The following is a 27,046-nucleotide window of genomic DNA, read 5'->3' on the forward strand; positions in this document are numbered from 1 at the left end:
GGCTGGGGAAGCTCTGTTGGTAGCTCAGAAGCCCGAACTCCTCTTCTGTGTGATCGCAAATAGCCTTGTCAGCACCATCTTGGAGATTCAATCTCACCTGATTTTCCAAAAGGAATACTGTGCTGGCCAGAAAGAGTAGTTGGCTCATCAAGATGCCCTCTTAAAATTGAGACCTGGTCTCAGGGCCCAAGAGTTTCTCAGGCAACATGGGTTTGGAGAACACCATGAAGGAGAGAAACTGGGATAAGGGATCATTCAGGGCCCAGTCTGGGCTCACCTTTGATAGCATTGCTGGTTCTGGCTGGTCCCAGGCACATAAAGGAGATCTAGAAAATTTCCAGGAAGGCCCTGCGAAGCATGAGGCCCTCTGAGGCACAAGATCCAGGGCAGGAGCCCAGGAATAGGGTATTATAAGAAAGTGATTGCTAGGTGACTTATGAGGATAAATGGTAAAGAGAGTTTCCATCCAGCTCTCCTTGTCACTGGGATTTTTCACCCTGAAGGAGAATAAGAAAAGAAGCCAGCTCTCGTGATGTAAGGACACTCAAGCAGCCCTAAGGAGCAGCCCACACACAGAGGAACTCAGGCCTCCAAGCTAACAGCTAGCACCTAATTGTCAGCTCTCTGAGTGAGCTACCTTGGAAGTCATTCCCCCAACCCCAGTCAAGCCTTTGGATGACTGCAGCCCCTGCTGACTGCAACCTCATGAGAGACCCTAAGCCAGAAGGGAATGGACAATCTGTTATCAGTGAATAAGTGACCTACATTTGTCAATACCATACAGATCAAACCCTCAGCAACTTATTCTTCCAGGCAGAGAATTCAACATTAGCCTGACAGGTTTCTTGTGCCTTAACCATGACATGGAATAGAGGTGCTGCACTAGTAGAAAGGTAAAAACCTCTGCAGTAACCTGTGTGGACTGATGATCAGGAAGCAGACAGACCCTATTCCCCAGCCCTTTAACCCAAGAAATGTGGCAGGCATGCGGGTGGGGTTGGGAGAGAAACCCCGAGGAAGACTAATAATACATTTTCACCTACTCTGGTAGAATGAGGTTCAGAGTAAAATATTAGGTTGTACTGCAGAAAGTAAAATTATATTTATCGCATACCTGTTTGGGTACTGAGAAGGATATCCTTCTAGAAGGATAGATTCTGATCTCATCTGCACTGATCCAATGTTCGGTCTACATTTTTTCCCTTACTTTGCCGTAACCTTTCCTGTCTGGAGGCCTGTTTCCTCATCTGTAAAATGAGAAGCAGGGGTGAATCTATATTCTGTGCAGCCTAAAAAAAAAAAATACAATTCTGGGGCTTTATTTTTTAAAGATTTTACTTATTTATGCATGAGAGGCCTGAAGGCAGGCACTAAAACCGCTGAGCCACTGGGGCTGCCCTCGGGGGCTTTATTTTAAAAATGGAATATGGGGACACCTGGGTGGCTCAGCAGTTGAGCATCTGCCATCGGCTCAGGGCCCAAGTCCTCGAGTCCGGGGATCGAGTCCCACATCGGGCTCCCTGCATGGAGCCTGCTTCTCCCTCTGCCTGTGTCTCTGCCTCTCTCTCTGTGTCTCTCATGAATAAATAAAATCTTTTTAAAAAATGGAATACGAAATTATGTAATAGTCAATATTTATCTAGAATGAGAAAAAGAAATCATTGCCTATTTTAGAATGCTGACAAAACGACAAACATCCCACAATCCAGAGTAAAACAAAAGGAAACAAAACCCAAAACAACACTTTTAACTACCTGGCAACAGCTATAACCTCTTTTTCTTCTAGTTTTTTTTTTTTTTTTTTTTTTGCCTGTGAAGTCTTTGCCTCTACATATGTCAATTGTGCACTGTTTTTATAGACATATTAAAAAACTGGTTAAAAAATAAATTTAAGGGGGGCAGCCCGAGTGGCTCAGCGTTTTAGCGCCGCCTTCTGCCCAGGGTGTGATCCTGGAGACTCGGGATCGAGTCCCACGTTAGGCTCCCTGCATGGAGCCTTGCTTCTCCCTCTGCCTGCGTCTCTGCCAGTCTCATGAATAAATAAATAAAATCTTAAAAAAAAAAAGAAAGAAAGAAAGAAATTTAAGGGGCGCCTGGGTGGCTCAGCAGGTTCAGGGTCTGCCTTGGGCTCAGGTCATGGTCCCGGGGTCCTAGGATCTAGGCCCACATCAGGCTCCCTGCTCAGCGGGGAGCCTGCTTCTCCCTCTGCTCCTCCCCCCTGCTTATGCGGTCTCGCTCACCCTCCCTCTGAAATAAATAAATAAAAATTTAAAAAAAAAAAAGAGGAATTTAAAGCACGGAGAGTGCAGGAACATTTTTTATGGGCTTCACAACTCCGTACCATAAGCTCCCCCAGGGGTGGTGCTTCTTGCCCCGGCAAACCCTCGAGGAGCTCCAGCCCCTGATCTCCCTGGTTTGGTTCCGCCCGCGGCTGCCCTGGCGGCCCGGCCAGGTCGCCGCCCCCGGCCCCCTCCCGTTCACCCCGCTGCCCCGGGCCAAGTGACTGTGAAGCTGCCGCCCAGCTCCCGCAAGCCCGCAAGGTGGTCCTGGAAGCCCGGCGGCCCCGCACGCGGCCCCAAGGCCGCCCCCTGGGCTGCGGCTGGAGGCCTGCGGCCACGTCCCCCCCCCCCCCGCCTTCCCGGGCGAGCCTCGGAGCCGTCGGGAGGGCCCTGGAGGTAGCTCGGCCCCTGTGGAGCCCCCTTCACGTGTTATCTGAATCTCCTTCCCCCTTTAACACTCCACGAGAAGCGTGAAACCAGAATCCCCGGACTGGGGGCTCGGGGACCCGCCGAGCGGCTGGGGCGAGGCGGCTCCTCGCCTCCGTCTCCACTAGGGGCGGCTTTACACCGCGCGCCTACCGACCTACGGGGAAGAGGCGGGACTTTGTGCGCCGCCGCCGCTGGGCGGCCGGAGTCTTGATGGACAAGGGCATTAGCGAATGGCTCTGAAGTAAGCAGCCGTTGTTTACGCACGTAAAGCCAATGGGAAGGCAGAGGTGCGGCCGGCGGCCAATGAGGACGGGCCGTAGGCGGAACGCGGGGGCGGGGCTACCCTTGAGGGGCGACGCTCGGGTGAAGAGGCTGGAGCGGAGCCTGGGAGAGTCAGAAGCGCATCCGGTGGTAGGAGGCCTGTGCGGGTTCCTGAGAGGCGGGTAAGAACGTACGTCTGAAGCGGGGACCGCGTAAGCTGGGAATGAGAAGCGGAAGCGGGGTGGGCAATTCTTGTCTGAGCAAGAGTGGGAATGGTTTCGGGGTTCGGACGGCCTGCGGCTTCCGGGAATGGGGCCCTGTTCCGCGACGGGACTCGGGAAAGCTGCGCGGGGGGTGGGGTGGGGTGGAGAAGGCCCGGAACTAGTCCTGCGCATGCGCGGCCGTGCCGTAGCGGGGGAGGGGCTGGGGCGCGTCGGCTGGGTTTCGGGGGGCGTCCAGGCTCCGGTCGGTTCTGAGCGCGGGTGCTCGCGAGGGGTCCTAGTTAGTCTGCCTTCCTGCCTTCCTGCCTTCTCCCCGCCGCCCCACCCCCCCGCCGACAGCAGGCGCCGGGGCCCTTCGGCCCACTCGACTAGGTGAATTCAGGCCGCATCCCCCACCCCTTCCTTCCGAGGCTAATGAAAGCGAAACCTCACGGGGTTGCGGTCACCCTTCCTTCACCCGCCTGCTCGCTCGCGGCCCTGCTGTGGGTGAGCAGCCAGGGCCAGGACTCGAGAAAGGGCCCGGTCAGCCAGGCTGCCCTGTCACGGCCAGGCGGGTGATGTCACAGCCCTCTGTGACACCCCCGAGGCTCCTTAGTGACTTGGAAGCCGCAAGCAGAGGCGAGAAGTGAGAAGATCCTTCCTGGCTTTCCAGCTACACAGAACAGCCCCGCCTGGTCTGATTGGTTACCTTTGGACAGGTGAGATGGCCTTGACTTTGCTTGGGGCCGAGCCTTGTGGGCGTCTTTCTCAAAGTCCGCTCAGGAAAGGCGTCGTTAGGTGGTTTTTGTTTTCGTTTTTGTTTTGTTTTTGACCTTGTACCTACTTGCTGGAGCTGTGGTAGTAAGTAGGCTTTGGTATTTTTGCAAGTTTATTAAGCGTGGAATTAATTCTCCGTGCCACTCCAGACCGCTTTGCCTACCCCCAATCAGCCTTTCGGTGACCAAACAATAATAGCAAAGGTCTCTCTGAACTTGAGACTGTTCTAGCAATGGTTAATTTGTGAATGTGTAACTCAGAAGAGCTGACTGTGCCTGAAACAAAGATTTTAAAGTTAAAAGTTAATGGCGAATAGGTTTTTCTGGTTATTTATTGATACTTAGTTTTAGTTTATCTTTTAGCTGAATTTAAGAATTCAGTTCGAGAAAGATTATTCACATTGCATAACCAAATTCTTAAGGCTTCTGCAAATACACTTATTTCTGTAATTATCAGGTTTACTGCCTTCGGTGGTTTCTCTTTGTCTGATATTTTTTGTTGTGGCTTCAAGAATGTGTTGATACCTAGGGCAGCCCGGGTGGCTCAGCGGTTTAGCGCCGCCTTCAGCCCAGGGCCTGATCTTGGAGACCTGGGATCGAGTCCCACGTCCGGCTCCCTGCATGGAGCCTGCTTCTCCCTCTGCCTGTGTCTCTGTTTCTCTCTCTCTGTGCCTCTTCTGAATAAGTAAATAAAATCTTTAAAAAAAAAAAAAGTTGATACCTAGATTCTCTACCTTTCCTCCAATAGGGACAAAGTGGTTAAATCCTTGAGAAACACTCTGATTTGTATTCAGAGTTTCCTTCTGTTATTCATCTTGTTGTGGAAATATGGCTTAGTAAAACCTTCTTTCATCCCTTCCCCACTATTGCTATGACTGAAGTCTTACTCTCCTAAGAATGGAAAAGGTAAAATTAATCCAGATATTTAGTCAGTATTTCTGTTTTTTTTCCTGGTTATGCATATAGTTCATGCTTATGGTAGAAGTGCTGAAAAATCAGAAAAGCGTAGTAGGAATCAGCATGTGTTAATATTTTTAATTTTTTTCTTGACCTATGACTGGAGCTGTCTTAAAGAAAACATTTCTCCTGTGGGAAGAGCCCCAGGCATTAGAGGTCATAATGACTCTACTATTTAACTTTGTGGTGTTGATCAAGTCAGTACTAGTGTTCATTTAGTACTTACACAGAGCCTTTCTACCTTTTTTTTTTTTTTGAAGTATAGTTGGCACACAATGTTTCATTACTTTTCAGATGTACAACATAACGATTTAAAAGTCTATGGAAAAAAAAATAAAAAAATAAAATAAAATAAAAAAAGTCTATATGGGGGATTCTGCGTGGCTCAGCGGTTTAGCGCCTGCCTTTGGTTCAGGGCGTGATCCTGGAGTCCTGGAATCAAGTTCCACATAGGGCTCCCTGCTTGGAGCCTGCTTCTCCCTCTGCCTGTGTCTCTGCCTCTTGTGAATAAATAAACAAAATCTTTTAAAAAATAAAAAATAAAAGTCTATATGTACATTATGCTGTGCTCACTGAAAATATAGCTACCATCTCACCATACAGCACTATTACTCTATCACTGACTACGTTCCCTTGTGCTGTACTTTTTAATCTATGTCACAAGGATTTTTTTTACTGCCATTCAATAAACGTGGTAGAGCAGGTGTTATTTAATTATCCTTATCTTACAGATAAGGAAGCCTAGATGACCTTAGGTAAAATGATTTTCCAAAGTTATGTAGTAGAATATGGCAGGATTCGTGACTCCAAAGCCAGTGTTAATGTCACTATTAGGCTACCTTTAAAAAAGAAAGTTTGCCTTTTTAAAAGTTGTAAAATTTTATATAAATGTAGTCAGTGGTATTATAGAAGGTACTTCTGCTGGCCTGAAGTTTCACCTCATTTCATAAACTACCCAAGGGTATTAGTGTCTTCTGGGAAAATACTGAATATTCTCTTGATGGTCTATCTGCTAGATTTTCCTTTGCTACTTTGACTTGACTGTAGAATCTGTTAGAAATGTCTTCCACCTTACCCAGTTTTGTTCCTCCAGAGTTTTGTTTTTCTTTCTTTCTTTTCTTTTCTTTTCTTTTCTTTTCTTTTCTTTTCTTTTCTTTTCTTTTCTTAAGATTCTATTTATTTGAGCGAGAGAGCGAGCGAGCACAAGCAGGGGGAGCAGCAGAGAGAAGCCGCTCCCCACTGAGCAGGGAGCCTAATGTGAGGCTAGATCCCAGGACCCTGGGATTATGACCTGAACTGAAGGCGGATGCTTAACTGATTGAGCCACCCAAGCCTCCCCCTCCCTTTTAAAAGATTATTTATTTGAGAGAAAGGGAGAAGCAGACTCCCTGCTGAGCAGAGTCTCTAATGTTGGCTTGATCCCAGGACCTGAGCCACCCGGGCACCCGCCCCACCCCCCGCCAAGTTTCTGACCGAACTTCATGGAGTAACACATTTTTGTTTTCCGAAGACAGTGTTCAAACCAAGAAGAAAAAGACTAGAGATTGGCTTTTAGGGCCACTCAAGTTACTCCTCGTAGTAGGTTCCCCTTTAAGTCAGCTGGGGAGGTTGATTTGAGATTGAAAACACTCCTGTTGGGCAGCCCAGGTGGCTCAGCGGTTTAGCACCACCTTCAGCCCAGGGCGTGATCCTGGAGACCTGGGATGGTGCCCAGCGTTGGGCTCCCTGTGTGGAGCCTGCTTCTCCCTCTGCTTGTGTCTCTGCCTTTCTCGCTCTCTGTGTGTCTCTCATAAATAATAAAAAATAAAGTTAAAAAAAACACATCTCCTGTTTAGACAATGGGGTCTGCATTCGCTCTCGGGTCTCTTGGTTGTGCTTAAATGTGGGGAATCGAAAGTTGAATCAGATGCAAGCTCTGCTTACACCCGAGGTGCTTCCAGCCAAATGGGTGAGAGAGGTTCTGTCACAATGAACTGGAATCCAAAACACTTCAAAAGAGCTTCTAGGATGAGAATTGAATGGGTGTGCTGTTTGTCCTTATCTGTGCCTGCTCTCATCTCATTTAGGCTAAAAATATGTTGTTTTGGGGGAGGGATTACTGATTTACACTGGAAGATGAGTATGTATTTAAGACATTGGGGCCTCCTTATGATTCAGTCTGTCAAAACACTTGTGGTTACAGAAAGAGATTCAGTAGTGTCAAAGTTCAATACAAAAAATTTTTAGAAGGCAGTAGGCATTCCATCTCCAGTTCCTGGCTTGGTTCTCAGGCAGCACCCTAGAGAGACGGATCCAGTGTTAGCTAAGGAGCTAGCCAGGAATTTGGGCCCAAGTTAAGGGAGGGGCTGGAACATCTAGGGCTAAAATCTAGGACCATCAGGGCCCAGCCCTGTCACAACAGTTCTTTGGATTTCCAGAAACCAAACTGACCTGTCTCCTAGGGTTAGTAAGGAAAGCATCAAGTTAATGGCCATTTACTTCATCAAATTCTTTACCACATCGGATTATCACTTAGTGGTTATTAGGCTGTCTCAAAACACCTTGTGGCCCTGTGGGACAGGAGTTCCAGTGTAAATGTGCCCAAGGAGAGGCATGCCATTTCAACAAAAGTAATTTTAGCCAGTAATAAGATTTATCATATTCCTTTAAATTCCAGTTTATAAATTTCTTAAACTCTTCCTTCTCCCCTCTATTTAATCTTATTCACTTGGGTAAATAGTAAGTCTTCAGGATACACAGTTAGCTATAAGTTAATGGTTGAATAATATTTTAAAAATTAATTTATAGGACACATGTAAATTAGACCTGTAATAAATGTTTTCTAAAACCAGGGGAAAACAATGGACTGAAGACATGAGAGTAATGAGTGTTTACACTGGTAACAACAATGATTAACATATGGAGTGGGTCCTATGAATGAAGCATATTCTTTTCTTTTTTAAAAAAGCATGTATAGGAGAGCGTAGGTGGGAGGAAGGGGGGCAGAGGGAAAGGGAGAATTTTTTTTTTTAAGATTTTATTTATTCATAGAGAGGGGTGAGGGGCAGAGACACAGGCAGAGGGAGAAGCAGGCTCCATACAGGAAGCCCGACGTAGGACTCGATCCCGGGTCTCCAGGATCACACCCCAGGCTGCAGGCAGCGCTAAACCGCTGCGGCCACTGGGGCTGCCCAGAAAGAGAATCTTAAGCAGGCTCCACACCTGGCGCAGAGCCTGATACAGGGCTCAATCGCACGGCACTGAGATCATGACTCTAGCCGGAATCAAGAGTCAGATGCTAACTGGCTGAGCCACCCAGGCACCCCTGTATGAAGCACTTTTCTCAGCACTTTACTTGTATTATCTCATATAATCCTCAACCCTGTGAAATAGAGAATATTATATATTATTACTATAGACAAATCAAACTAAAGCACAATGAGGTTCAAATGCCAGAAACTTGCTGCGTATCACACAGCTAAGGAAATATCAGCTAGGATTCAAGTGCAGCAAGCCAAACTGTTAACCACTGTTCTAGATTGGTTTTACAGAATATGAAAGCTATTCAGTAAGAAGAACTGCTGGGAAAAAAAATACAGTTCTGCTGCCCACCTCCTCAGCTTTTTAACCACGTGGGGTTTTTCTTAATTATCAGTTGATCCGGAAACCCTGGGTGGCTCAGCGGTTTAGCGCCTGCCTTTGGCCCAGGGCATGATCCTGGGGTCCTGGGATCAAGTCCCACGTAGAGCTCCTGGGATGGCACCTGTTTCTCCCTCTGCCTATGTCTCTGTCTCTCTCTCTCTGTCTCTCTCTCCCCCCCCCTCCATGTCTATCATGAGTAAATAAATAAAATCTAAAAAAAAAAAAAGTATCAATTGATCCCTTCTGGATATGTGGGAAGGAGACTCTGAATGGTCAAATTAACAACAGGAATGGGGAACTATGTAATTCACAAACTAAATATTTAAATGTGAAGAATGTTTCTTTGACTTACTATATTAAAATATACATATATATTTTTTTAAGTAGGCTCCACACTCAGTGTGGGTTTGAACTCAGGACCCCCAGGTGAAGAGTTGGTTGCTGTACTGACTGAACCACCCAGGCACCCCTGACTTTCTGGTTTTATGTTGTTGAATTGTATACATCAGAGTGAAATGAGTCATATGGAGAAAAATTATCATATGGTTTTACTCATATGTGGAATATAAGAAATAGTGAAAGGGACCATAAGGGAAAGGAGCGAAGCTGAGTGGGAAAATGTTAGAGAGGAAGACAAACCATGAGAGACTCCTAACTGGGAAAGAAACAAAGGGTTGTAGAAGGGGAGGTGGGTAGGGGGATGGTGTAACTGGGTGACAGGCATTAAGGAGGGCCTATGATGAAATGAGCACTGGATATTATACTATATGTTGGCAAAATGAATTTAAATAAAATATTTTTAAAAATTACATATATCAAGGCAGCCTTCAAGGCAGGCTTCTGCCCAGTAGTCAGCAGGTTTTTATCTCTCAAAGGCAAGGATTTAAAATTTTTTAAAATTATTATTATTATTTTTAAAATTTTGTTTCTTTTTTTTTTCTTCTGTTTTGCATAGTTTTTGGTCACTTGGCTGTCTTTCATATAGACTACTTAGTAGGTATTGAAGTAAGATTGTAGATAATTTTTATTTTCAAGACTTGGCCTTTGATGATAATTATTCATTTTATTTTTTAAAGAGTTTATTTATTGGGGATCCCTGGGTGGTGCAGCGGTTTGGCGCCTGCCTTTGGCCCAGGGCGTGATCCTGGAGACCCGGGATCGAATCCCACGTCGGGCTCCCGGTGCATGGAGCCTGCTTCTCCCTCTGCCTGTGTCTCTGCCTCTCTCTCTCTGTGTGACTATCATAAATAAAAAAAATAAAAAAAAAATAAAGAGTTTATTTATTCATGAGAGACACAGAGAGGGAGAAGCAGGCTCCGTGGCTGAGAGCCCAATGTAGGATTCAATCCCAGGACCCTGGGATCAAGACCTGAGCCGCAGACGCTCAACCACTGAATCACCCAGGTGCCCCGATAATAATTCATTTTAGGACAAGGGTAAAGAAGATACCTAGTATAAGAGATTTAACAAAACGGGGGGGCGGTGGGGGGTCCTGGGTTGCTCAGTGGTTTAGCGCCTGCCTTCGGCCCAGGGTGTGATCCCAGAGTCTTGGGATCGAGTCCCATATCGGGCTCCCTGCATGGAGCCTGCTTCTCCCTCTTCCTGTGTCTCTGCCTCTCTCTCTCTCTCTCTTTCTCTGCCTCTCATGAATAAATAAATAAAATCTTTAAAAAGAGAGATTTAAAAAGACATAAGACATAGTTGTTAGTTGATGAGAATATCTGTCTTCTGCCTCCCCCAGTACCCTTCCCTCCCCAAGCAAAAACAGGCCTCAGGAATACTAACTCAAAACCGTGTGTTTACTGAATTTTTTTATTTCTTAGTAAAGCAATGCAGTAAGTTTTGTTGTTTTGGGGTGGCCGTGGCAAAGGAGGCTGTCCAGAGGAACCACAGAATGCTGATACTTCCAACAAAACTTTAGCAGTATCTGTGTGACAGACACTGGCAAATTCTTTTTTTTTTTTTTTTTTTTTTTTTTTGACACTGGCAAATTCTAACAAGTTTGGTATTCCTGCTCTCCTAAGGATGAAGGCATTAAATGAAGCTCTGAACAAAATTAAAGGAATTTGATTATAATTAACATCTGAACATGTACTTCTCAAATGTGACGTAGACAAATTTTTCATGAGTCTAGGAGGCACTGTTCACATTGTATTTTTTTTTTAAAGATTTATTTATTCATGATAGACATAGGCAGAGACACAGGCAGAGGGAGAAGCAGGCCCCATGCCGGAAGCCCAACGCAGGACTCGATCCTGGAACTCCAGGATCGTGCCCTGGGCCAAAGGCAGGTGCCAAACTGCTGAGCCACCCAGGGATCCCCCACATTGTATTTTGAATAAATCATCCCACCTCCCTGTTTTACATTTGAGTATAGAACTAGGGGATGGGGAAGAGGATGCAATTTCTAGATTTTTGTGTGAGTTGATGTCCAGGGTGAGACAGACCAGTGCTGGGTATGGATTTCATGATGGGCTGATGGGTGTTAGAGGAACTACTGTATTGAATAATTTTTGAGTAATTTGTAATATACTTTTTCCCTTTATTTTGGTAAAATATACATAGCATTAAACTTATTTTAATGTTTTTTGAAAGCAAAGACTTATTTAACTGTGGGGCCCCTTTGAAATGTTAGCTGAGGTATTTGGTTAAGTTTTTGAATACTTTAAGCTCTGTTAGGTGCTAACTGTTCCCTGGGACCAAAAATACTTCTGGTGCAGAGCTGCTATTTTTTAAAGATGTATTTATATAAGAGAGGGGGCATGGGGGAGGGGCAGAGGAATAGAATCTCAAGCAGATTCCCTGCTGAGTTCAGGCCTGGCCCTGGATCTCATGACCCTGAGATCAGGACCTGAGCCAAAATTATGATTGGAATACTCAACTGACTGAGCCACACAAGTGCCCTGGGAGCCGCTATTTTTGAGTTGTGAATGCAACTGAATCTTGTTCAGCTGACTTTTGCACATTGACCATCGAAATGTAGATACGTTTTCTCTGCAGCTTCTGAGTAAAAGTCATTGAAGAAGCTAAGATAGAAATTTGGTTGGTTTAATCCATCTGACAAAACTTGTAAGAACCGTTTTTACTCTACTTATCTGGACATGACTTCTTTCTATCTGTTGTGCTAATAAGGTGATTGTTTTAATTTAAATTCAATTAATTAACCTATAATGTATTACTTGTTTGAGAGGTAGAGGTCCGTGATCCATCAGTCTTATATAATACGCAGGGCTCATTACATCACGTGCCTTCCTTACTGTCCCACCACCCACTTACCCCATTCCCCCCACTCCCAGGTCTGTCTGTTCCAAACAGACAACAGCAAACTTCGTATTTCCTTGATTCCAAGATCTGACTTTTCCCACCTCATGTTTTTCCCCCCTCATGTTTTAACAGTTCTGAAATAAATTATGTCATATATACGTCATGTCTTTTTTTAAGATTTTATTTATTCATGAGAGACAGAGAGAGAGAGAGACAGACAGACAGACAGACAGACACAGGCAGAGGGAGAAACAAGTTCCATGCAGGGAGCCCAACGTGGGACTCGATCCCGGGTCTCCAGGATCACGCCCTGGACTGAAGGCGGCGCTAAACCGCTGAGCCACCCGGGCTGCCCCATCATGTCATTTATTAAATGTATACTTTATTTGTGTTTTTTCCCTACAACGCTATTCTAAAATTGCTGTGTACCTTGGGGAGCCTGAGAGGCTCAGTCAGTTAAGCATCTGACTCTTGATTTCATCTCAGGTCATGATCTCAGGGTTGTGGGATCGAGCCCTGCATCAGACTCTGTTCTGAGCGTGGAGCCTGCTTAAGATTCTTTCTCTCCATCTGGCCCCCTCTCCCTATCCCCACTTCCACCTGTGTGTGTGCTGTCATTCTCTCAAAATAAAATTGTCGTGTGCCTTTGCATCTGGAAAATTTGGGAATTACATATCTCACTTAAATTTAGAATAAGTAGTGGTGTTTATTTATTTATTTTTAGTAGTGGTGTTTAAAAACTGGTTTTATTTGACTTATTTTAAAATTATTTTAAACCACAAGGCACTTGTAAATCATGGAGAAATTCCCGCTTGTTACTTCCTGTCCTCAGCAACCTTTGCTAGTTTTGGTTTTTCCATCAGCAGTTGTAAGAGGCAGTCAGTACCCCCTGGGAAATGTCAAAGAGCAAACTGGAAAAGAGGAGTTTCTACCACCATTCACTCCCACTGTTGCTACTCAGTGGGGTCTGGTTACAGGGAGTTGCCCCTTTCTGGCTAATAATCCCCTGGGTATTTAAGGATTTACACTGGGAGGCCCATTTACCACCACCCCCCACCCCTGTCTTCCTTTTTTTAACTCTTGAAATTGGAAGCAAGAGGTACTTTAGCGTTGTTGTTGTGAATACTGAGAAACTTGGCTCTGAAGGTTGCTTCAGAACTGTTGCAAGTTCTATCTAGGGATGTCATTAAGGGTGTTAATGGAAGCCTTAAACAAAGACACTTTCCAGGTGCTGGATTCTGGCATCCTGTAAGTGTGCTCTCTGGAGGCTGTGTTCATCATGGTTGTGAATGGCTGTCGTTGGCCCTGCAACAGCCTGCAATAGTTGCACCATCTAGATCAAGAGGGCCCAGAGCCCCGTGACTTACAAGTGTGGGCAGCAGCTTTAGTAGGTTCTGCAGCTTCTCACAGTATCCATCCTTAAGAACAGAACTGACAGAAAGATTGAGGTGAGTAGGGATGTTGGTGAGAAGTGACGAGAGAGTTGAACAAGCTAGCCATTATAATTGTTTCATTAGTGAGAGAGCAAGCCTCACAAATGGTAGTGATGTGTGTGAACTAGAAGAATGGCATCTTTCCACTGGCCCAGGATTTCTCAGGAGTCAGGTTGTAACTTTTATTGCCCAGATTAATTTTGCTGAGTATGTGCTAGGTGCTGACTAGAATAGGTGTGACTAGTTGGCTTGTCTTTCAAACTACTTACCTGTGTATTTTAATACAGCCCCCTCCTCCCTGGTTTTTGGTCAGTTTGAAATGAATAGGCATTATGGCTCTAATAAGAATCTAGATGATTGTGGAAGATTGATATTTAGGAAGATGAAAATTCTTGATTAGATTTTTTTTTTTTTTTAGCTCTACAGATTGAATGTGTGTATTTAGGATTGCATGTGAGATAGAGGAGGGAACAAAATTTAAGAGCCTTACTTGATGGTGTTAATGGCATGTAGCTTGGGTACAGTTCATTAAAAATGTCCTTTCTGTGACATATTGGGACAGTTGGCAAGATCTGAATATCTGTAGATCAAATAATAGTATTGTGTCATTGTTAATTTCCTGGTTTTGATCATTGTTTTCAGGATGTATACACAAGTATTTAGGGATAAAGAGGCATTGTGCTTGCATGGTTGGGAAAGAAATATTTTAAAGTTTCTCTATACTGCTAAATAGAGAGGGGATAAAGCAAATTCAGGCCCCAGTACCAGGCCCAGCTCCTCCTTTCCTTCCTCCCTCCCTCTTTGAGGTTCTTTGCCTTTGCTGAGAGAATTCTCTTGCATCTTGAAACCGTGACATAAAACTGTTTTATGTTCCAAGGGTGCCTATGTGACTCAGTTGGTTAAGTGTTTGAGTCTTGATTTTGGCCCAGGTCATGATCTCAGGGTGGAGGCCAAGCGTGGAGCCTGCTTAAGATTCTCTCTCTCCTTCTTCCTCTGCCCCTGCCACCCTCAAAAATATAAAATAAAAATAAAATTGCTTTATGTTCCAATGATTGGGTCCCTTGAGCTAGATTGCTAACTGTTAATTTCTCAAAGAGAGAAACTATTTATTAAAGGGGCAGATTACCTTCTGAAAGAATCGAAATCGAATGTAGTAACAAAATAGTTTAGGGAAGAGAAGATGGCTTCATTTCCTGTCTCCTTTAAAATGGTTGAATATGATTGCAAATGTATGCTAGAAGGAAATATGTAAAAATGAAAATGACTGTACTAAGACGGTGGGATTTTAGATAACTTTAATTTTTCCAAACTTGTATGTTGCTATTTTTCATGAGAAAGTGATTTATGTTATTATGTATGTCCTTGTATCTGTAAAATAACCTTTCTTCTTTTTATCCTTGATTCTACAGAGTGGAGGCTGTGTCCCACAAACTCTGGCATCATGAACATATTTGATCGGAAGATCAACTTTGATGCACTCTTAAAATTTTCCCACATGTAAGTGTTTCAATCTTGACTGTAGTTTCTTACTGCATTTCCTTTCATATCTTGTTTCTTTTCCTAGCTTATTAACTTTTGTATGTATAAATTAGCATATTAACTTTGCTAGAATCCAGAGGATATGATAAAAACACCCAGAATCTAAATTTTTTTTTTAATTTATTTATGATAGGCACACAGTGAGAGAGAGAGGCAGAGACATAGGCAGAGGGAGAAGCAGGCTCCATGCACCGGGAGCCCGACGTGGGACTCGATCCCGGGTCTCCAGGATCGCGCCCTGGGCCAAAGGCAGGCGCCAAACCACTGCGCCACCCAGGGATCCCAAACACCCAGATTCTAAAGGCTGCTGTGTTGTCACTGAAAAACCACTTAGTTATTTTAGTTTGAGTACTGTTTGTTCATAATTTGGGACCTTTGGCTCCTCCTCAGCATTTAAGATTCTGAGTTAATCTTATTTTATTTTATTTTATTTATTTTATTTTATTCATGAGAGACAGAGAGGCAGAGACACAGGGACACAGGCAGAGGGAAAAGCACACTCCATGCAGGGAGCCCGATGCGGGACTCGATCCCGAGACCCGGGATCATGCCCTGAGCCGAAGGCAGACACTCAGCCTCTGAGCCACCCAGGCGTCCCCAGTTAATCTATTTACAAAACATTATTATTATTACTATTATTTTAAATATACATATTCCCTGGGAAGAAGAGTGGGAAATGATTGTTAGCTTAGAAATGAAATTGGTCCTAGAATAATGGCTTTTACTAACCTTCTTTCCCAGAACCCCCTCTACACAGCAGCACCTGAAGAAGGTCTATGCCAGTTTTGCTCTCTGTATGTTCGTGGCGGCTGCAGGGGCCTATGTCCATGTGGTCACTCATTTCCTTCAGGTAAGAGCATTTCTCCTAGTTGCTATGGCACAGATTGCTGTAGGTAGAAAGCAACTCAGCAGGGTGAGTTTAATCCTTAATTAAACTTAAGGATTAATCCTTTTCTATAGTTTGTGATCTGAACTCAGCCAGAACCAGCTTAGTTACCCAACTAAGGACAGGCAGAGCCATTTAAATTTTCTGGCAGCTTTGCCCTCTCAAGGTACTGAAAACTGTGTCTAAGCCTGGACACTGAATTCAGCTATACACTGAATGGTGTATAGCTGCCATGTAAGACCCCAGCCTGCTGAGTTGCGGCATGGCATGTTTGCTGGGGTTTATGCAGTAACCTTTTTATCTTTTCCTCCATTCTTCCCCTGTTTTGCTTATGACTATGGGGTTCTTAGATACAAAACACTGATGGTATGATTGTCAGGAAAGGCAGGGTGAGACCTTCAAGGATTTGATCTGTTTTATTATCTGATGTACTTATATCTGGATGGTTGAATGAAAATACTGAACTCCCTTTCCTGTGTTGAAAGAGACCTTGGATTTGGTCAGTAGGAATTGAAGTTCTCACTAACCAAGACTTGTCCTTTCCAAGTGTCCTTTTTAGTATAAGTACAGGGTTGGCGGGGGGGTTGGGGTGTGTGTGTATCTGTGTTGACACTGGCAACTACTGAGAACTGTCCCTATGCTCAGGCATCTCCTGACAGGTTACATGAAAAATTACTCCAGAGCAGTCCCGGTGGCTAAGCAGTTTACCGCTGCCTGTAGCCCAGGGTGTGATCCTGGAGACCTGGGATCGAGTCCCACATCGGGCTCCCTGCATGGAGCCTGCTTCTCCCTCTGCCTGTGTCTCTGCTTCTCTCTCTCTTCTCTGTGTATTCTCATGAATAAATAAATAAAATCTTTAAAAAAGAAAAATTACTCCAGATACTCAGAGGATAAGACTTTGATCATTGCAGTTTAGACTACAACATACTCTACCCTCGAAGCAAGAGTGACCATTTTGGTTTTTGATTGTGGGTTTTTTTTTTAAGTAATTATAATAAAGTAAAATACAGTTATCCTCATTATTCGTGGATTCTGTATTTATGAATTTACTTATTTGCTAAAATGTATTTGTAAGCCTAAAATCAGTATTCATGGTGCTTTTGCAGACATTTGCAGTCTGAAGCAGAATGAAAAAATTTGAGTTGTGCACAGCAGTACGTTTCACCTGGGGTCAAACAGGGCACCATGCTGCCCTACTTCAAGCTCTTATACTATAAGCAAGGGTCCTTTTCATGGTCTGTGTAATGCCACATTTTTTTGCATTTTTGTGATTTTGGTGATGATGTCTGGTGTTTTTTTTTTTAAAGATTTTTTTAAATTTATTTATGATAGTCACACAGAGAGAGAGAGGCAGAGACAAAGGCAGAGGGAGAAGCAGGCTCCATGCACCGGGAGCCCGACGTGGGATTCGATCCTGGGTCTCCAGGATCACGCCCTGGGCCAAAGGCAGGCGCCAAACCGCTGCGCCACCCAGGGATCCCGATGTCTGGTGTTTAAAATGGACCCCAAACATAGTGCTAGAGTGCTGTTTAGTGTTCCTAAGTGGGAAAAAAAAAAAAAAAAGCACTAAGACTGTGATGTGTTTTATGGAGAAAATACGTCTGTTAGGTAAACTTTGTTCAGGCATGAGTTACAGTGCTGCTGGCTATGAGTTCAACATTAATGAGCCAACAATATATATCGAATAAAGTGTCCTTAAACATAAACATGCATAAAACACGTATTGTTCAGTTGAAGAAAATGTAGCCAGAGGTACGTGAGAATCTAACCCTTTATTTTTCTCAGGAGCAGTTGTTCAGTATTCCTTAATTCATTATTCACAGTGAATAGTTACAGAGCATAACTAGAATCAGCTATACCTTTAAAGGAAAGAAGGAAGGAACTTCAGTGTCTGTATATATCCTTAATGATTTTCTTCCCTAATTGCATTAGCTTTACCCTACTTTTTTTAAGAATTTTTTTCTTCTTATAAAAATAATGCGTGTTCATTGTAGAGAATTTGGAAAACACACTGGTGATGAGGACGAAATAAAAACACCCACATGTAACTTAACATTTTGGTTCTTACTCTCTGTCTCCATCCATTCCAGCTGCTCTAACAGAATGCCATAGACTGAGTAGCTCAAATAATAAACGTTTCTCACAGTTTGAGAGGCCGGAAGTCCAGGATCATGGCACCAGCAGATAATGTTGTGTGGTGAGGGCCTGCTTCCTGTGTAAATAAATGACCATCTTCTTGCTGTGTCTTCACATGACAGAAGGGGCAAAGGAGCACTCTGGAATCTCTGTTATAAGGGCACTAATGAAGGCTCCACCCTCATGACCTAATTTAAACATGAATTTGGGGGAGGTTGTAAACATTCAGACTGTAGCACCCTTTTAGTCTTTTTTCGCTATTTGGAGATAAATATTTGCGTGTGCATGTTTTAAAGGGATCATTTATACTTGTCCTGCAGATTGGAATGTGCTTCAAGCACTTGTCATTTTGATTCATCTTTTTCTTGGGCAAGACTCCTAGTTTGACTGGGGTAGCTGTGGCTGATGGACTACCTGGTCAGAAGAGCCTGTAGGATCCTCCACAGTCCTAGCCCTGTCCTGCAAGTCCCCTCTGCCTTCTCCACTGCCTCCAGGCTAGAAGGAAATATTAGGAAGTTTTTTTTTTTTTTTTAACAAGTTTCTTTTTTTTTTTTTTTTTAATTTTTATTTATTTATTTATGATAGTCACACAGAGAGAGAGGCAGAGACACAGGCAGAGGGAGAAGCAGGCTCCATGTACCGGAAGCCCGATGTGGGATTCGATCCCGGGTCTCCAGGATCGCGCCCCGGGCCAAAGGCAGGCGCCAAACCGCTGCGCCACCCAGGGATCCCCAATATTAGGAAGTTCATATGAATATTTGATCCCAGTAAGATGTCCTGCAGAATAAATTTGATACTTTGAAGTACTTCATTATTCACTCTGGATCTGACAGGCTGGCCTGCTCTCTGCCTTGGGCTCCCTGGGGTTGATGATTTGGCTGATGGCAACACCTCATAGCCATGAAACTGAGCAAAAAAGACTGGGACTTCTTGCTGGATTTGCTTTCCTTACAGGTATGTTAGGAATTGGGCTAATTTGGGGTGGGAGGGGGGTCCTATATCTAGTATCTCTTTAGACTAAGGCCTCAGGTTTGTATGTATTCTGATTCACTCCAACTGATGCACTGTACCATTCAATCTTGTATTTGAGTGTATTTTTCCTTGTATTGTGTTATTTCATAGAAGTACATCTTGCTTTCCCATCCAGAGGATAAGCTCTTTATGATTAGTGACTGTGACTTCTACTTTTTTTGTGTGTGTGTGACTTCTACTTTTGTATCCAAAAGTAAACATTTGTGTGTTTGAATGAATGAGATCAAGAGCTTAGGTAGCATAACTTGTTAATGGTCGAAGTGGGACTACACTAGGCCTGAAACTCTAACTTGACTCACACTGGCAACAATCATTCCTACGACTGTTTATTCTGAACTTTACAGACAGTTAATTAAAGCCATACATTGAGATCCATCCAACAGAGCACTTTGCTGATTCTCAAGAAAAGAATTAAAAACATAACTCTTGTAGAATTATCATTAAGGGAAAGAGGACTCGAGCTACAAAGTAAAAATACTTGCAGAGAAGCATTTGACTTAGTACAACTTGTTTTGAGTCTATCTAATCTTAAGTAATGTTGAAGTAGAAAGGAAGGGATTTAGAGATTTAAGATTTTTAACATAGAGAAGGCTTGCTTTTGAAGGCATTAAGGTGTGGAATTACCATAAGGAGGGAGAGTAGCAAGAGTGAGAAAATGTTGGGGCTGCAGCAGGTGGCCCCGGCACTCTCCTGTTGGCAGGTGTTCACCTGCAGAACCAGTCTGGCCTTTTCTACAAAGGGAGTCAGTCCTGCAGGACTACAGGCTGCTGGCCGCAAGGCTCTGCTTTGCTCTTGGACCTTCTATCCTAATTTCCTTATCTGGCCCCTGTTAGGTCTCACATCACTCCTCCTCAGAGTATTGCAGCCTTAGAACTTCGCTCAAAAATGTTTGACATGCCCATTTCCTTTTTCCTAATGTGTATTCATCTGGGGTCATCTGTGATTTTCTGCTAAGAGAACAGTTTTGTAGCTCTGTGTGTAAATAAATAATTCAGTCAAGTATATGTTCTCTAGAAAACAAGGAGGATAGAGGAGAGAGAGAGTTAATTATTTTTAGTACACATGTTTTAGTTTTTTTTAGGAACATGTGGGCATGCCTGTGCTTTTGATGGTCAGCTTTTGGACAAGGGTCCTCTTCAGGAATTGATGGTAATACCATGTTTTGGGGCCTTTGTTTTCTAGGAGTTGGCCTGGGCCCTGCTCTGGAGCTGTGCATTGCCATCAACCCCAGGTAAGTATTTTAGTAGCATCTTAGAGGTCTTTTTATTATTGAGAATATGCCTCCTAAACAGAGGTTTGCAGACCTGTAGCCCTCAGTCTAATGATCTTGTCCTCTTACAGCATTCTTCCCACCGCCTTCATGGGCACAGCAATGATCTTTACCTGCTTCACCCTGAGTGCCCTCTATGCCAGGCGCCGGAGCTACCTCTTTCTGGGAGGTAAGTGTGGATTGGAAAACAGCCTCCGCTTTAGCCAGAATTCTCACTGGAACTCTTTTCCTATCTTCCAGCTTCTTGTGCTTGTTGGGTTGAAATTGAAAGACTTAGGGCAGCCAGGGTGGCTCAGCGATTTAGCGCCACCTTCAGCCCAGGGTGTGATCCTGGAGACCCGGGATCCAGTCGCACGTCGGGCTCCCTGCGTGGAGCCTGCTTCTCCCTCTGCCTGTGTCTCTGCCTCTCTCTCCTTCTCTCTCTCTCTCTCATGAAGAAATAAAATCTTAAGAAAATCGAAGGCTTAATTTGGGAGGGAAAGTAAGGAAAGGCTTTATCGGGTTGCCTTGCTTTGCTTTGGCTTTTCTTAGGATGGCTTTTTGTCATTCTCACAGGTGTCTTGATGTCAGCCATGAGTCTGATGCTCTTATCTTCCCTGGGGAACCTTTTCTTTGGATCCATTTGGCTTTTCCAGGTGAGACTTTGTATATAACTTTTCAGCAGCCGTCTCCTTGCACTTCTTGTTCTTGCTTCACCCTAAAGCAAGGTAGACCAAAAATCCTTCAGAATGCTCACTTTTGTTGGGCAGTGCAGAATTGTACCAAGGGAAGTAATGTGGTCTTTATTGTAGCTTCCGGTGCCCAAGAATGTTAATGTCAGTAGGGTTAGCATTTTTTGTACTTTCAAATGGCCAAGAGCCAAAAAGAGGCACAGCTGGTTTTTCCCTCTGTGGCATCTGCTGCCTGGTGACCTCCTTTCTTTCATTCTTCTTTTCTTAGGCAAACCTGTATGTGGGGCTGGTGGTCATGTGTGGCTTTGTCCTTTTTGATACTCAACTCATTATTGAAAAGGCTGAAAATGGAGATAAGGATTATATCTGGTGAGTGAAAACTGGTCTTTAATGTCTCCCTTTCAGTCGCCGTCGGTAGGGTAAAGAGTGGACCAGGTGGCACTGGCCAACTTAAGTGACCCACCTTCAGGAGCGCACATGGTAGGGTAGGGTACCTATGGTTTGGGAAAGGGCAGGGTCTCCCTCAATTCCCGAAAGACACCAGCTCTTTTAAAAATTCAACTAGTAGGGCAGCCCGGGTGGCTCAGCAGTTTAGCGCCACCTTCAGCCCAGGGCATGATCCTGGAAACCCAGGATTGAGTCCCACAAGGGGCTCCCTGCATGGAACCTGCTTCTCCCTCTGCCTGTATCTCTGCCCCTCTCCCTCCCTGCCCCCCTCTGTCTCTCATGAATAAATATTTTTAAAAAGTTGAACTAATATGTATTTAGTTATCCTTTTAATAGGGGTTATTTCTAGGCATAGGAGAAAGGTCTCTCTCCCTTTTTACTCTATATTTTTATATTTTTTAAACCTTGAATGATGAGAAGATACACAGTTTTTGTAACATACAACTTTAAAAAGACGTATAATTCTTAGAGTCTCTTAACTAATTGATAGTGGTCCGAGGTTCAGATGCAGGCCCCTGCGGTCTAAAGCCCAGTTTTCTTCCCTCTGCTGCATGGCTTTGTTGCTTTGAGAAGGCTCTCCGGCACCAGAGTTTTACTTAGTTGGTGGTACGGTGTTGGCGAAGCTCACTTATGAGTGGGCATGGGGTTTTTATGCTCTTGCCTCTCTATAGGCTGTAGATAAAGGAAGGTGGGAAATGCCAACTGGTAATCTGGTTCTTATGTTTCAGGCACTGCGTTGACCTCTTCTTAGATTTCGTTACCCTCTTCAGAAAACTCATGATGATCCTGGCTATGAATGAGAAGGTTAGTCCATCTACTCCTTGAAGATGAGAGAATGGCACCTGAACTCAACATCTGTGTAAACTTCAAATTTGAAAACTGACACACTGTATATATAGGTCCAGGCTAACTGTAAGGCCGCTGAGTAAGAGGTAAACCAGAAGTCTTTAGACCAAGGAACAAGGGAAAAAAATCCTTGATAACAAACCAAAAAAAAAAAAAAAAAAAAAAAAAAAACCCCAAGAGGGGGTGCCTTGGCTTGCTCAGTTGGTGGACCGTGTGAGTTTTGACCTCAGGGTTGTGAGTTTAAGCCCCACATTGGGTGTAGAAATTACTTAAAAATATCTTAAGAAACAAATCCCTGAGATTAGTATCAAAAGAGAAAGGGGTTTAAGTGGCAGCAAGCAACAGCCTACTATATGAATTTAAAGGCTGTAAAAATAGTTATGACTCAGGGAAAGATATTCTATGGGATTTAATATTAGCTTTTATAAACATGTGTCAGAAGTAGACCGGTTTTATTCATTTGTTAGTCTCGTTTCTAGAGAAGCATTCTGTATGTGGTTAGTGTAAACAGTCTACTCCACCAGGAGGGGAACAAATGAAACCACGAGGTTTTTCTTACCTTAGTAGGGCACAAGAGACCCGGGGGGGGGGGGTGGTGGTGGTGGTGGTGGTGGTGGTGGTGGTGGTGGTGGTGGTGGTGTTGTTGTTGTTGTTGGAGGAGGAAGGAAGCAGGTGAGTAGGTGGGATTGGTGGCTCTTTGTCTTATCTGTGCCAGGACTAGACTGAGCTCCAAGCAGGTTTCAGCCAAAGCAACTCAACTTGCTCCTGTTTAATATACTGGGCTTCCACCTAGGATTGAATGAAGACTTCATTGGGGCTAGATTATTTCTGGGTGTTGGTTTGTGCTCAGGATTTATGCTTCTCGGACTAATGGAAAGTTGGTCTTGGCCTCTTGTGTAGTTATTTTAGGGTGGATACAGCCTTCAGTGGTTGGGATTTGAGCTGTGGTGGTGATGAGTGAGCCAAGAGTGGTCAGGCGGCCCAGCTGGGTACTCTTGGGGTGGAAGTAGGAACTGCTGCTTAACCTTTATTCTTGTCAGGTCTGTCAACAACTCAAGGGAACACCAGTGGAACAGGGTCAACATTCAGTTCATACCCTGCTGAGGGAGTATTTCTCCTTCCTTTTTATCATCCTCATCTCTTCCAGTCCCTAAACAAAGGCAGCCACTGTTGGCTGACTCAAAAGTTTTAGCTTGAATGTCAGATGCCAAAAATTAATTAGGCAATTTTTCTCCATTTCTAGGACAAGAAGAAAGAGAAGAAGTGAAATTGACCATCCAGCCTTTTTCCCATTTTGACCTCTCCTTCCACCCCTCATTTCCTCTTCACACACATTGCAGGTGGTGTGTTCTGTGATAATGAAAAGCATCAGAAAAGCTTTTGTACTTTGTGGTTTTCTCTATTTTGAATTTTTTGATCAAAAAACTGATTAGCAGAATATAGTTTGGAGTTTGGCTTCGTATTCCTGGGGTTCTTCCCCACTCCCTTTTCTGAGCACCCCATCCCTAGCCTCTTCCTCTGCTCAGGCAGCCAGTCACCGTGACGAGGAGTAGGACCCACAGCAGAGCAAACTCCAGGAGTCCACTTTCCACCCGAGCCTCACCAGGTGCACATGAACTGTTTGGTCGAGCCACTTCGGCTCTTCCCTCAGCGTCGTTTGGTTTGTGCACAGTTCCTGTGGGACTAGACAGTGAGTTTTCCATCGGAGAGGAGATTGATGGTCCTGTTGTCTGTCACTCAGGCTCATTACATCTGAGCTTCTGTCAACCCCTACAAAGAAAATGAAGAGCCTCTTCTGGTGGATGCTTTGCTTCCTCTGAGCTGCCCAAGCCGCTGCTGGTCTGACAAACACAGCTTTCTGTCTTGCTATCCCAAAAGGAATGTAGATTTACATGTTCCCATTCCCTGTTCCTGGTCTGACCCTCAGGGAATCTGCTGGTTTTCCATCTGTGGGGAGGGAGGATTTCAGCATGAAGGAAAGACTGATTCTTGTCAGGACTTTATGAAAAGGCTGGTTATGTGTGGCCAGATAGAGCGTAGAATTCCCAAACTTCCCATCTTTAGTTTTTTTTTTTTTTTTTTTTTTTTTTTTAAATCACCTTAGTTGTTGAGTGGCCTCCCCCACGTGGCTTTGACTGAAGATCCCAGGAAAGGAAGGTTAGAGAAGGGGGACTGAGTGAGCCTGGGGGTAATTGTAAACTAATCCTGCCTGACAAACCTATCTAGATAAGGACCTGTTGGGGCAGTGGGGCAGAAAATCGCTGCTAACTGAATGGTTCTTTGTTCAGATCAGCAGACCTGGGTTGTGGTGACTTGGGAGGCAGCATTCATAACAGTTTGGTGCATTCCTGCCTTCCCCCTTCTCCAGCCTGGATGCTGGTAGTGTCAGGCCAGAGATTTGGGGTGGTAGATTAATGTTAATTTTACAGGTGCACTTTAGTTTTTTGGTCTGTTCACCTGTTCCAGAAATCTGTAGCCTTCCAGCCAGGGACCAGGTGACCAAACCTGCAAGACCTGTGATTCCCTGCAGCTTTGTGGCTGTGAGTGCGGGGAGGCCCGTACTAACGGGGATCAGCGTTCTCTGATCCGCAGTCCTCTGGCACAGAAGGGCAGGCGGCCTTGAGAGCAGCTGCAGCTCCGGCTATTCAAGGCTTCAGTGTAACGGGCACTGAGCCCTCAAAAGCTCATCGCCAGTAGGCTACCATTTTCGGCTCTCCCTGTTCACAGGCAGCACCCAGTTTGACCCAGTGGCTACTGGTTTGCAGCACACCGTATCACTGTGCTGGCCCGTGAAGCAATTTGTTCCCGGGGTGTGTGTATTCCTGGAGTGGCGTGCTGCCCCGATGGCTTTCTTCTGCAGAGGATGCTGCCCTCTGACCTAGCTGCCGCCTCTAGCCTCTGGCTTGAGAACTATAAAGGGACTTCTTCCCATTAAACGCCCAATAGCACTCTCCATAAATTTGCTGATTCTCTGCAAGGCCTGAGAATCTGAGTTACATCTCTTGAAGCCAAACTCCACCTCTTGTGCTTTTTTGCTTGGGATAAAGGAGTTTTTCTTTAGAAACAGTGCCAAGAATGATAAGATTAAAAAAAAAAAAAAAAACAACTTTTAAAGAAAATGCCTAACAGGTTTTTAATACAGTAATCACTGTAATTATCACTTTCTTTTCTAGTTCCTTGGTTTTCAGCTCAGGCTGCATTCTCTAACTCATACTGTGAAGACAAAGGTGTTTTGGATTCAGAAATATATGAAATCTACATAGTCTTAATTTGTAAAAAATAAAGGAAATACCTTAACCTTTCCTGGTGTAAGTGTGTGTTAAATTTGAGGCTGCAAAAAAATAAAAATAAAAATAAAAAATAATTTGAGGCCGCAGCTGAACATGGGCTTGGGTACTATGTGAGTTGCTAAGTGGGACCTGGGAGTAGAACAAGATTGAGTTTGTTTGTTTTTTAATTTTATTTATTTGTGAGACAGAGAAAGGCAGAGACATAGGCAGAGGGAGAAGCAGGCTCCATGCAGAGAGCCTGATGTAGGACTCGATCCCAGGACCCCAGGATCACAACCTGAGCTGAAGGCTCAAGCCCTGAACCACCCAGGTGTCCCAGGACTGAATTTCTGATCTAGACCTAGACTGGTGAACAGAAAGAAACCAGGACTCCTACCCTGAAGCCAGTTTGCCATGAATGTTGGGGATTTCTTTGTTGTGATATAGAGCCCAGGCCTCTTCCTGTCTTCCCCTGCCCCGGCCTTCAGGCCCTTGGTGGTAGCAGCCTGCACCATTGGTTCCAGTGGATAGCCCAGCTTTGAAATTCGGGGATGCGTAATGGGAAAGGCATCATAATCTCATTCTGCAAGTGGTTTTGGTCACCCACTGTGGCCAGGCTCTTTTCTAGGTGATAAAAATCATCAGTGAAAAATCAAAACTGCTTGTTTAGAGTTTATGAGATTGAAACCAGTTTGCATTACAGTGCAGTTACTCCATTTGGGCAGCCCTCTGGCTGCCGTGTTCACTGTGGACGCAGCGCTCCCTCTTTGGGTTTGACTGTTAGCCTGACTGGTCCGGGTTACTCCCAGTAGAACTCTTAGATTCCACATAGCTCCTTCCCGGCTAACATTAGCCACTTTCCCCGACCTGGGAAGTGTGCCTTAAGCTCTTAACCTTTTCTCTCGTGGTGGCTTTGAAAAAGTCCAGTCTTAGAGACTAAAGCCCTTCTGTTTGGGGGTGTGTGGTCTTCATCTACCAGGCCCAGCATAGCGCTTACAACAAATCAGGCACTGCGAGGTGCTTTCCGTGTTTTGTTTCATACTCCCTGTAGCCTGAGAGGGTGATGTAATCACTACATCCGATCTGTAACTTCTGAGGTCATGCCAGCAGGCGGTGGCAAATCTGTGTCCAGAAAACCCTAGACACTGTCTCCAGAGCTCCTGTTCAGGGTTGCTCTGCGTAGGCTCCGTTATGTTGTTAGCACTCCTGGCCGGTGACATCCTCGTCATCCTGGTCAGGGCTCCAGCCGGCTGAGTGGGGAAGTAAAGGTGTGGTGGTCTGAGCAAAACCTCCCACACCCCAGATCTTAGTAACTAGGACAGTGGGCTCCCCTTTAGCCCTCCCTCAGCGAGCCTGCCAATAGAAATTAAACAAGAGACTAACGCACAGCAGCTCAGTCTGTGCCTAGCAGACATGCAGGCCTGAAGTAGGCTGAAGAAAGCGCTGGTCGGGACAGAAGTGGAAGGATCTTCTGCACTGGGAAGAGCTAGTCTGTCCTGCCTAACCAGGTGACCAGAGGGGGCATCCACTAGGCACCAGGCCGTGCGCTTCGTATTGGGGGGAAAGACTGATAAGGCAATGACTGCCTTTTAGTCCTTCCTGGCGGAGCAGCGCAGGAGAGCTGCATGGAGACATTAAGGTGCTCACATGGGTGTAGGCACAGTGGCCATGAGACGATAGTGGGAGACAGCCCTGCCTGGTGGTTTAGGACAAAGTGTTTTGGAGAGGAC

At 44.7% G+C, this 27,046-nt stretch overlaps 1 protein-coding gene across 3 annotated transcripts; it reads left to right on the plus strand.

Annotated features, from left to right (window-relative positions):
• The first annotated feature begins 3,055 nt into the window (after positions 1-3,055).
• On the plus strand, positions 3,056-25,349 carry TMBIM6 (transmembrane BAX inhibitor motif containing 6). Of its 3 annotated transcripts, none has more exons than XM_055337163.1 (10): positions 3,056-3,151; positions 14,630-14,717; positions 15,501-15,609; positions 18,615-18,735; positions 19,996-20,044; positions 20,155-20,252; positions 20,639-20,718; positions 21,023-21,123; positions 21,930-22,005; positions 23,291-25,349. In XM_055337163.1, exons 2-10 carry the CDS (start codon positions 14,662-14,664, stop codon positions 23,312-23,314), a joined length of 714 nt encoding a protein of 237 aa, XP_055193138.1. In that variant the 5' UTR covers positions 3,056-3,151; positions 14,630-14,661; the 3' UTR covers positions 23,315-25,349. The 3 variants fall into 3 exon arrangements, with proteins under 3 accessions (XP_055193138.1, XP_055193139.1, XP_055193140.1); XM_055337164.1 differs by having other exon boundaries at positions 3,100-3,159; XM_055337165.1 differs by lacking the exon at positions 3,056-3,151 and adding an exon at positions 3,746-3,888.
• The last annotated feature ends 1,697 nt before the right edge of the window (positions 25,350-27,046 follow it).

The sequence above is a fragment of the Nyctereutes procyonoides genome, unplaced genomic scaffold (assembly GCF_905146905.1).
Source record: "Nyctereutes procyonoides isolate TBG_1078 unplaced genomic scaffold, NYPRO_anot_genome, whole genome shotgun sequence".
NCBI lineage: Eukaryota > Metazoa > Chordata > Mammalia > Carnivora > Canidae > Nyctereutes > Nyctereutes procyonoides.

Excerpts from the sequence above, each read along its gene's own strand:
- TMBIM6 (XM_055337163.1), top strand. The coding sequence starts at position 14,662 with ATGAACATATTTGATCGGAAGATCAACTTTGATGCACTCTTAAAATTT. Across the intron at positions 15,610-18,614 it reads TGGTCACTCATTTCCTTCAG|GCTGGCCTGCTCTCTGCCTT; the intron begins GTAAGAGCATTT and ends TGGATCTGACAG. Across the intron at positions 20,253-20,638 it reads GAGCTACCTCTTTCTGGGAG|GTGTCTTGATGTCAGCCATG; the intron begins GTAAGTGTGGAT and ends TCATTCTCACAG.